We start from the raw sequence: 10,771 nt of genomic DNA, 5'->3' as shown, positions 1-10,771 counted from the left end.
TTCTTGTTGTTGTTGGATTAGAATAACACGTTTTTGGAAAAAATAATAAGATTTTTGATAGCCTATGAAAGTAAAAATCACGAAGGAAAAGCACTAATAATTGTAATGAAATTTTGCGGAAAAAATCTTACTGTGTGAAACACGAGTCAAGCAATAGGGTTTTGGCAGCACCTTAATTCCAAATAGATGATCTCAAATTCCATTAAAAAGTATATAATCATCATAAATCTAATTTTTAATTTATCACTGTCATCCTATTCTCACAATTCATTAACTTATATAATTAGTTTAATTAATTAAACATATAAATTGTGTGTTTTTATGCAGAATGTTCTTCATATAATATGCAGAATAACGTTCAATATATAATTATACGTTCATTTAAATGTTTTTCTCGGTCTTTACATACAATTATTGTACTCCCTCTCTCTGCCACAACCAGAAACAATTAAATACCATCTAGCTGTCTTCAACTTTGGTCACATCCATTATTTGTTGTGAAAAAGAAGGGAGAGATGAGGATATCTTAAGCAACTTGCTCTCATCAATTATTCAACACGTTCATTGTATCGTTTCAATGTTTTGTTTGGTCACTACCATCTCTTTTGCTTTCTTTTTTGTTTTCTAACAAGAAAAATAGGCCATTTATTTGTTGTAAAAAGTCAATGTGCAATAGTTTATCAAAGACTTAGTCTGTAAAAGTTAATTCACTTGGACTCCGGTTGGTTTTGAAAATATTGAATTAACAGAAAAATAAAAATAAAAATAATCTTGAAGGTAGATAATTTTAAAAGATTAAGTGAATGTTATATTAATATATTTGATTAGATTAGTGAATATAAATAATTAAGATATTTAGCTAGAAAGGATAAAATATTATTGAGAGAGATTTTACTAAATTGTCTTTCATTTTAAATATTATTATTATTCTTAGTTGAATAAATTCTTTTAACCCCCTATATTTGAGAATTTAGCTAAAACACCCCAATAACAAAAATTTAAATTTTAACAAAATATCCCCAACCGCCTAAACCACCGCTGGTTGCCGGTTGCAATCGTTCAAACGGCGAAAGATCGACAGGATCTAACTGACTGTGCATTATTTTAGCTGTTTCCAGCCAGATCAAACCAGCCAAATCCACGACGATCTGGCTGTTTCTAGCCAAATCTATTCAAAAAGGATACATCCAAATCTATTATGGCTGTTTTCAACCAGATCCACAACTATCTGGCTGTTTTCGGCCTTAAATATGCAGAAAAAAGCCAGATCAGTGCACGATCATCCAGATCTTACTGGTCGTGCTCCGATCAACCGATTGCCAACGACGGCCAGCAGTGGTCTTGGGTGGCTGAAGGTATTTTTTAACTTTTAAACTTTTTTGTGGTTGGGGTATTGTTAAATTTTTAATTATAAGGGGTCTAGGTAATTGTTATTTGGTAGATATTTAAGGACAGTTGTGTAGGAAATGATATTTAATTAAAGAAAAAATATGTATAAAATTAAGATTATCTCAATAATATTTTAATACTAGCTCTGAGATAGTAATCTTATTACTCCTATTTTATCAATAGTAATAACTGGGAATGAAAGTTTATAGTAATTTTTCATTATTTTGAAACCAAGCAAGAGAATGTACGAAAACAAAGATAGATTTATGAGTAATCTTTCCATTGCACAACAGGTCCGTTTGGTTTATTGTTTCATACCCTATTCCCAATCATATTCTCAAAATAATTGTTTGTTTCATTATTAAGGAAATATTATTATATTTTATTTAATTACTTTAGATCCCTTAAGTTTATTAATTTAATTAGACTCCCTAAAAAAAGTTAAAAGATTAACAAAAACACCCCCACCCACTATTGCCAGATTCTAACAACCACTGTCGATGGTAGCTGAAATCTATCACAACGACGTATAAATGACCTGAATTGGTCGGTAGTGGATTTAGTCAAAAAAGGCAAGATCTGACGTCCAAAGAAATGACCGTCGTTGGCTAACTCTTGGTCGTCGTTGACCGACAATGACAGTCATATCTTTGGCTACCGCTAATGGCTAGATCTGGCCTTTTGTGATTGTCGACGGCCAGATTTAGCTGTTGATCTGTCCTTTTCTAACTAGATTTGTGCTGTATTTGGCTGAAAAAGGCCAGATCGACGGTGGGGGTGTTTTTATCATTTTACAAAGTTTTTACATATTAGGGTATTTAGTTAAATTAACAAATATAAGGGGTTTTTTGTTAATTTTTAAATTTTACCTCGTAATAATCATCTAACTCAATTATTTAATATTATCTTTAAAATTTTATCCAAAATAACAAACCAAACATAATGGGCTAGGTCAAAAAATGGAAACCCATTGAGAGTGGTGAATTTAGATTTTTTTGAAAAAATGTTCAAGAAGCCTGAGTGCATGTTAAATAGGCCCGAATATTATATAAATATACATTTATTTATTAACCTCTTACATGGAAAAGAGTGCTCTTGTATTAACCTCATCTCAAATATATCACAATCTCTTTCTTCCTTTTCTTTCTCCGTCTAAAGAAAAATCCATGGCCCCTCATACATGGGAAAGAGTGCTCTTATATTAACCTCAGCTAACTGTCTCTCTCTCTCTCATGTGGGTTTTGTCATAAAATAGTTTCATTTTCATACCCTCTAATGGAATCTACGTGGAAAATTTTCGAATAAATTATTCTATATCTAATAAAATATTATTAGATAGATTTAGAGGGTATTTGTCTGAGCTTATGAAAAGTGCTTATAAGCTAATTTTAGTTTATAAGTATTTAAAATTTTAAGCAATTATGTGTTTGGTTAAATTACTTATAAGTAACTGATAAATAGTTGACGTGTTTGGTAAAATATGGCTTATAAGTACATTTTATTATAAAATGACTAAAAATGGTACTACATTAAACAATGGTATATTATAAAATTTTAAAATTAAATAAGGATAATATAGTAATATACTGATCAAACTAACTTATAAGCAGAATGCTTATAATAAAAAAAAAAAAAAAAAAGTTGGAAGGAATCTTCAACTTTTGTTTTTTTTTTTTTTTTACTAAGCTCAACTTATAAACTAAAAAAAAGTTATAAACAAACATGTCCGCTTAATTTTAGAGCTTATAAGCTAATTTGACCAGCTTATAAGCTTAGACAAATACCCCTATATAGCTTAAATAGAAATAAATGGTGGACAGAGGTTGAACAGACGAAATTCTCTGGCATTTTAACTAATGCATTTCTTCTTGAAACAATTACCTAATTAAAACTGACACGGGAAAACTTAATATTTAAGAAAATAAAAATGTAAAACAAAAAATGGAGGTCTTTAGTCTTTACCAACGTATATATTTAAGCAAAATTTGTAAACTTTTATACATAAATTCAAAATCATTATTACTAATTAATTACTTTTATACTAATAACAAAAATATATACATAAATTACCTTATGTATATTAATAATTTAAAGGAACAAACTAAAAGTGTTGTAAATGAAAACATAAGAATAATTCAAAATATAAATAATATCTATCATCTATAATTCAAGATTTATTATAATAATTTAAAATTCATCTATAATTCAAGATTTTTATTCATAAACAATTAAATTATTAATAAAAATCTAATTAAAATACTTAGATCATACTAAATGGTGTTAAACTTGGTTATTTTGTTCTTTTTATTTTATAAGGGTAGTGATTTTATGAGAAAACTTGTTCTTTAACAAAAATCCTTTATATTAAGTTATAAGTATCAAAATATAAAATAATAGAATAATTTAGTAATTTAAAAAACTCAACAATGTAAATTTGAATGTCATTGTCATAACTCAACGTTGCACCTTCAAGATTACAATTTACTCCTTTAAGAAATACTAAAAAAAAAAAAAAAATCACAAAATCTCGGCACCAGTAAAAGTCTATAAAAGACGTGAGATGGACAAGGGAGGGGCAGAGAACAGTACATGTCTTCTAATGTGAATACAAAGCATTCAATTACAAATTGATGCGATGTTTATTGGGTTGAGAATAAAAGGAACATTTAATTATCAAATTTGTAAAAAAACAAAAAAAAACATGAAGGCAGGTACAGGACAAGCTCGCCTAGGGAAAAGTTAAAAGGTTTACTTGTCATAAAGTGGAAATTAAAGACTGAGAGAAAATAGTCGATGTGTAATTTCCTCGATACTTCTTGGAAGTGGGTGGGTATAATATTACTCTACTCTTTCTCTAATATATTTTTTTTAAAAGCGTGAAAATAAGAAGAGAGAAAAATCGAAGAATTTTGACAATAGCTTTCTTTCTTCGAAACAATTACCCAATTGAAAATGATCACAAAAAAACTTTCTCAAACAACTGCGTAACACCTCATAGCGCTGTAAGTTAATTTCTGAACAATCTTTGATTTCTTAATTTCAACTTTTCTGGAGTTTTGGGTTGGTAAAAATGTTGGGCAACAAGTTTTAGAGTTGTTGTCAGGAGTTTTTCGACAGCGATTTCGACTCACGAGTAGTTTGTTGAGTCGCGAGATGGACTTTGTTCATTGCTGAGGCTGTTTAAGAGAGGGCTAACATTTGCGACTGTTTCTGCTTATGGAGGTAGTTGTCTCTTTTGTTCTTTTTGCAGTTTAAGTCTACACATGGATAAAAATGTGATTTTGTGGTTGTTCGTTTTATGATTGGGTTAATGCAACGAAAATTTGTTGTTGTTTTGTTATTTTTATTTTTTTATTTTATTCTCTGGAAATTGAAAATACGTATAGATGGTCTGCAAGAAGTAATTACCTTTCCAATTAATTTTTCAGGTTCTATAGAGGACGTATTGTAAAACTCATCATGCAAACAGCCTCTTCATCAACATCTTCTTCTTGTCTTGGAAATATGATGTCTTTCTAAGCTTAGAGGTGAAGACACAAGGAAGAGCTTCATAGATCACCTTGTACACTGCTTCAAACAGAAAGGCTGCATGTTTTTAGGGATGACAAAGAACTTGAGAGAGGAAAACCGATTTCACCAGAGCTCCTTCATGCAATTGAAGAATCAAGATCTGCGGTGTTGTTCTTCCAAAAACTATGCACTTCCACGTGGTGTTTTAGATGAACTTGTTCAAATTGTTCATTGCAAGAATATAAAATTTTTTCCAGTTTTCTATAACGTGGATCCTCCATGGTTAGAAAACAAACAGGAGAATATGGAGAAGCCTTTGTCAAACATGAGAAACTTTTAGAGAGGATATTGGAAAGGTGCAAACTTGGAGAGATGCTTTGACAAAGGTGGCGATCACTCTGGATTGGACTTGAAGGATGGGTATGTGACAATTATTTCTTTCTTTATAGTGAAAGCTTAGTTATCAAAATGAATTAGAAAATGATATTTATGACTTGATTGTTTAAATGCGTTAGTCATTAGTGTTGATACTACAGATTAAGCATTGAATTTCTTATTCAAACCAAGTTTTATCTTTATCAGAAATTTAAAGGTATTCATAGTTTCATACAATGAAATATTTAATTAACAAATTCTTAATTTGTAGAGACAGTATTTAATACTAAATTAATTAATGTAAAAGATAATTAATAAAATAAGTTTTTTCATATTTCACCGAGTAATGATAGAAAATGATGGAGGCCAGTAATTAATAACTTGGTTTTTCTTAGACAAGCATGAATATTTTTATTCAATTTTCCTTGTTATTGTAACTAAGACATATAGTATATAATGCGAGAAGTATAGAAATATAACTACAATAGTGACTGAATGCTAAAAGTAAACCTAAACAAAAAGCAAAAATGAAAGTTTCATGTGTATAAACCAATACGTGTACGTAGATAATTTCTATGATACGCACTATATATTCATTAGTATATTCATGATTAGCTAGTGTCGTAAGTTGTAACAGCAATTTTTTCTTGATATTTTCCACTCTTCAGGTTTGAGTCACAATTTATTCAAGACATTTTGAAGGAAATATCAAGTAAATTAAGTTTTTCAAAACACCCAAGTGTTGAGGGCCTAGTAGGCATAGATTCACGTTTCAAGGAACTAAAGAAATTTTTAAGTCCTGAGTCAGATGATGTTCGTATGGTTGGGATTTGTGGAATGGGAGGAATAGGCAAGACAACAATTGCTAGAGTTGCCTATGAAATGTTTTCTGATGAATTTGAAGGTAGCAGTTTTTTGGCTAACGTTAGAGACATTTCTGAAAGAAGTGGTCAAGTTTCTGTACAAAAGTTGCTTCTTTCCGAAATTCTAAAGATGAAAATAGATGACATCAACGTATACAATGACTTTGATGGAATAAGGATGATAAGAAGTAGGTTGGGGTGTAAGAAGGTTCTTATTGTTATAGATGATGTGAACAATCTAGAGCAATTAGAAAAATTAGCTGGCAAGCATGATTGGTTTGGCAAGGGTAGTAGGATCATAATAACATCAAGAGACAAAGGATTGTTGAAATCCCATGGAGTAGAGAGAGTTTATGAGGCTGAGAAATTAAATGATGATGAAGCCCTCCAATTATTCATTTCAAAAGCCTTTAAGAAACATCAACCTTCAGAAAGTTTTAAGGAGCTATCCAAACGTGTTGTACAATATGCTAGTGGTCTTCCATTAGCTCTTAAAGTTTTGGGCTCCCTTTTTTGTGGAAAAGAAGTTCATGTATGGAAAGATGCATTGCAAAGACTAAAAAGAGATTCTAAGAAAGAAATATTGGACGTGCTTCAAATAGGCTTTGATGGGTTGGAAGAATCAGAGAAAAAAATATTCCTTGATATAGCATGTTTCTTTAATGGAGAGAATAGAGATTATGTGACAAGAATTCTTGAAAGTTGTGATTTTTCTCCAATTGTTGGAATAGATGTTCTAATCGATAAATCGCTCATAAATATTTTATGTGACGATAAATTGCGGATGCATGATTTGTTACAACAAATGGGTCAACAAATTGTTAAGAGGGAGTGCTCTGAAGAGCCTGGAAAACGCAGTAGATTGTGGATGGAAGCAGACATTCGTCATGTATTGACAGAGAACACGGTAAGCAATTCAATTTTGTTATAATCATGTGCACATTTTCAATCATCGTTTGCATTAACTAGTGCATTGTTAGCATAGTAGCTAGCCTCTCCAGATTACACATGCATGTTTAATTTTTGTTTTTTTTTTTATTTTTTTTATTTTCTGTATTTGTTGACCAATTTGTAGTCCAGTTGAGCATATTAAAGTCTCTTGTTCCTCAAAAACACTTTTATTTCCAAAATTTTCTTTTTGTTTGTAGTTAATTTTGTTTCTCCTTAGTTTAGATGTCTATGATATACATGAGCATACTAACAAAGAATTAATGATAGGCTTCTTTACTGTAACAAATATATCATGAAACAAAACATTTGTACATTTAATTAGAATAGTACGATCTATAATTTAAAAAAAAAAATTGATAATTATTTCTTATATTATTTTGAAAAAGAATAAGGAAAAAAATCAATTAAATATATATCTTAAAAATTCATGAAAGCTTTTAGTATCATTTCATGAGAACAAATTTCTAAATATGTAAAATAAAAATACTTATATTAGATTTTTGTGAAAATGACGGAGACATATATTTAAATTAAAAAAAATATAAAAAACCTATATTATTTTAACAATTTTAAATTATAACAATGACGGAAACATATGTTTAACAAATTTCTAAGTATGTAAAATAAAAATACTTCTATTAGATTATATTAAAATGTTATAAATTGTTGTCTCTTGTTTGTTTAAGTTGACTGCACCCATATCTATATAGATAAATTCATGTGTTATTAATTCTTAACTTGCTTTCTCTCTCTCTCTTGTTTTTGTTTTGTTTTTTTTTTTTATTTCAAGGGAACTAAAGTTGTTGAAGGCATAATACTCAATTTTTCTGAAGAAAAGATCAATTGTTGTCCTAAAGCATTTTCAAAAATGATCAATCTAAGATTACTCAAGATACGTAATGTTCAACTTCCAAAAGGTCTTGATTACCTTCCCAACAACTTGCGTTTACTTGATTGGGAAGGATATCCTTTAGAATCCTTACCACCAAATTTGCAATTGGACAAAATTATTGAGCTGAAAATGGATAAGAGCCATGTTCAACAATTGCAGCAGGGAATAACTGTAAGATTAATTCAATTACACTTTCCTATTTTAATTTTTATGAGTAAAATAACTACATATGAAATATTTTATGCTTTTTATTGTTTAATAAATATGGAAAATTAAGACATCCCACATCTTTGTCTAACTTTTTTTTTTCTTTTAACAGCCTTTCAACAATTTGGAATCCATCAGTTTTGAAGAGTGTGAGTACGTAATCAAAACACCAGATTTCACATTTGCCCCAAATCTCAAAAAGGTGATTCTTGAAAGATGTACAATGTTGCGTGAGATTCACCCGTCTTTGTTGGTTCACAAAAAGATTACTTATTTGAATATGATATCTTGTGCGAGTCTTATAACTCTACCAAACCAGATTCATATGGAATCTCTAGAAAAACTTGATCTATCTTTTTGCGGCAAATTGGAGAAGTTTCCAGAGATTGTAGGAAGTATGGATTGTCTAAGTTACCTTTCTTTAGACGTAACTGCTATTAAAGTACTGCCAATGTCAATTGAACTTTTGAGTGGACTTGAATATTTTAGTTTGATATGGTGCAAAAATCTTGTGAGTCTTCCAATCACTATAAATGGTTTGAAATCTCTTGAAAATTTTTATCTTTTTGGATGCTCCAAACTTGATAACTTGCCAGAGACTTTGGGGCAAGTTGAAAAGCTATCGACACTTCATGTAGGGGGAACTGCGATAAGACGACCAATGGAGTACATTTTTCTTATGAAGAATCTTGCATGGTTAGATTTGGATGGATGCAAAAGACCGACTTTTAGATTGCCCACTTTGTCAGGTTTGTGTACATCTTTAACAAGATTAAATCTCGTTGACTGCAATATGGAGGAAGGGGATATTCCTAATGACTTTTTCGATAGCTTTCCTTCATTAGGGGAATTAAAACTAAGCAAAAACAATTTTGTTTCACTACCTGAAAGCATCAATCATCTTTCTAAGCTTGAACTTCTTCTCTTGAACGGTTGTAAGAGACTTCGATCTCTACCAGAACTTCCATCCAACCTAATATCTATTAACGTAGATGATTGTGTTGCACTGGAAACAACATCAAATGCATTAAGGTTATGCTATTCCACGTTGTCAGAATTTTCATGTCTAAACTGCTTGAAATTGATCTGCTGCAACAATCAGGCATCTTCAATGCCCAGAGAATTCCTTAAGGTCAGTGTCTTTCTCTTTCTCTCTCTTCATCTTTTGAGTTAAACATTATTGTACAACTTTTCTTTCTTTTTCTGAGTGCAGGCAATGTCAAAGCCAAGAAACAGAGATTGGATTCCTTCTCCGCCGATTAATGAATTTGAGATGGTTATTCCTGGAAGTGAAATTCCAGAGTGGTTCCAACATCAGAGTGAGACTTCTTCAATTAAAATAGAAAGGCCTCTAGATTCTTGTGATAACGAGATGGTGGGATATGCTGTCTGCTGTGTTTTTTATGTCCATGAGCATCAGCCTATCCCTAGTAAAGGTTATTACATGCCCACACATGAGATTGGCTGCAGATTGACCAATATCCCTTCATTTTATGAACCTGCGATTCGTTTTGAATGTAATTTGGGCAACGCTGTGTCAGACCATCTTTGGCTGTTATATATTTGTGCTGGAGAAGTCAATCGACGTTTTGGTAAGCTTTCATTTGCACCATGTGGTCCAAGATCAGAGGTGAAGAAGTGTGGGAATCAAGATTTTGTTGAGCTTTCATTTGAACCAAGAGGTCCGGGATCAGAGGTGAAGAAGTGTGGGATACATCCAGTATATAAGAAAGAATTAAAAAAGTTGCATGATGATTTTCTCGGATCAACGGCGGATGTTGACTGTGATGGGGCAGAAGACGAAGATGAGATATATTTTTCAGCTGATGATGAACTGCCGGAACCTAAAAGATTGAAGAGTCATAAGATTTAATAATTTTTTGTTATGGGTTGTTGTCAGCTTTTTGTTTTTTGCATTGGGCTTTGCTATAACATATACTGGATTATTTGCCATGGAGAGGCGTGGGACTCTTTATTCCAAGTGGGGACAATTTTTTTTTTTTCTCTTTTTATACTATTAAACAAATTAATAATTAATAATTAAAATTAATGGATATTATTTTATATTTTCTTAAATAATTTCTGGATTTAAAAATAATATTATTAAATATTTTCAATTGATTTTTGTATATTTAATTTAATTTTATATTTTAAATTATAATATTATATTGAATGATTAAAAAAAATTTTGGTAGGAAAATAATTATTTATTAGGTCAAGATGTTGTAACTTAAATTTTTTACTTAATTTTTTGACACACCTTATAAATCGTCTATCATTATTGACCTATCTTGTCACCGCTAGTTTATTAAAAGATGAACGATTCATAAAAAGTGTCAAAAAATTAAATTAAAATTTTAAGTCACGGTATCCTAACCTTTACTGTTTATTTAAAATATAAAATCATAATCATAATTAGTTTTTTTAATTAATATATCTTCCATTCAAGTATCTTATAATTAATTACTATATAAATATCATAAATATTGATATAAATAATACAAATATTAAAAACAAATTAAGATGAAGAAAATGCTACAGAGTATTCTATAATTTCAAAATGAATGTTAAAGTTAAACTAGAT

General features: G+C 30.2%; 1 protein-coding gene across 1 annotated transcript; it reads left to right on the top strand.

Moving 5' to 3' along the window:
- Positions 1–4,990: 4,990 nt before the first annotated feature.
- LOC116142702 (TMV resistance protein N-like) lies at positions 4,991–10,060 on the top strand. The gene is made up of 5 exons (XM_031428116.1): positions 4,991–5,181; positions 5,943–7,044; positions 7,879–8,151; positions 8,300–9,319; positions 9,401–10,060. Exons 1-5 carry the CDS (start codon positions 4,991–4,993, stop codon positions 10,058–10,060), a joined length of 3,246 nt encoding a protein of 1,081 aa, XP_031283976.1.
- The last annotated feature ends 711 nt before the right edge of the window (positions 10,061–10,771 follow it).

The sequence above is a fragment of the Pistacia vera genome, unplaced genomic scaffold (assembly GCF_008641045.1).
Source record: "Pistacia vera cultivar Batoury unplaced genomic scaffold, PisVer_v2 Contig414, whole genome shotgun sequence".
In the NCBI taxonomy this organism is placed as follows: Eukaryota; Viridiplantae; Streptophyta; class Magnoliopsida; order Sapindales; family Anacardiaceae; genus Pistacia; species Pistacia vera.
Note: the sequence above shows the minus strand (reverse complement) of the source record. Positions and strands in the feature narration are given on the sequence as shown.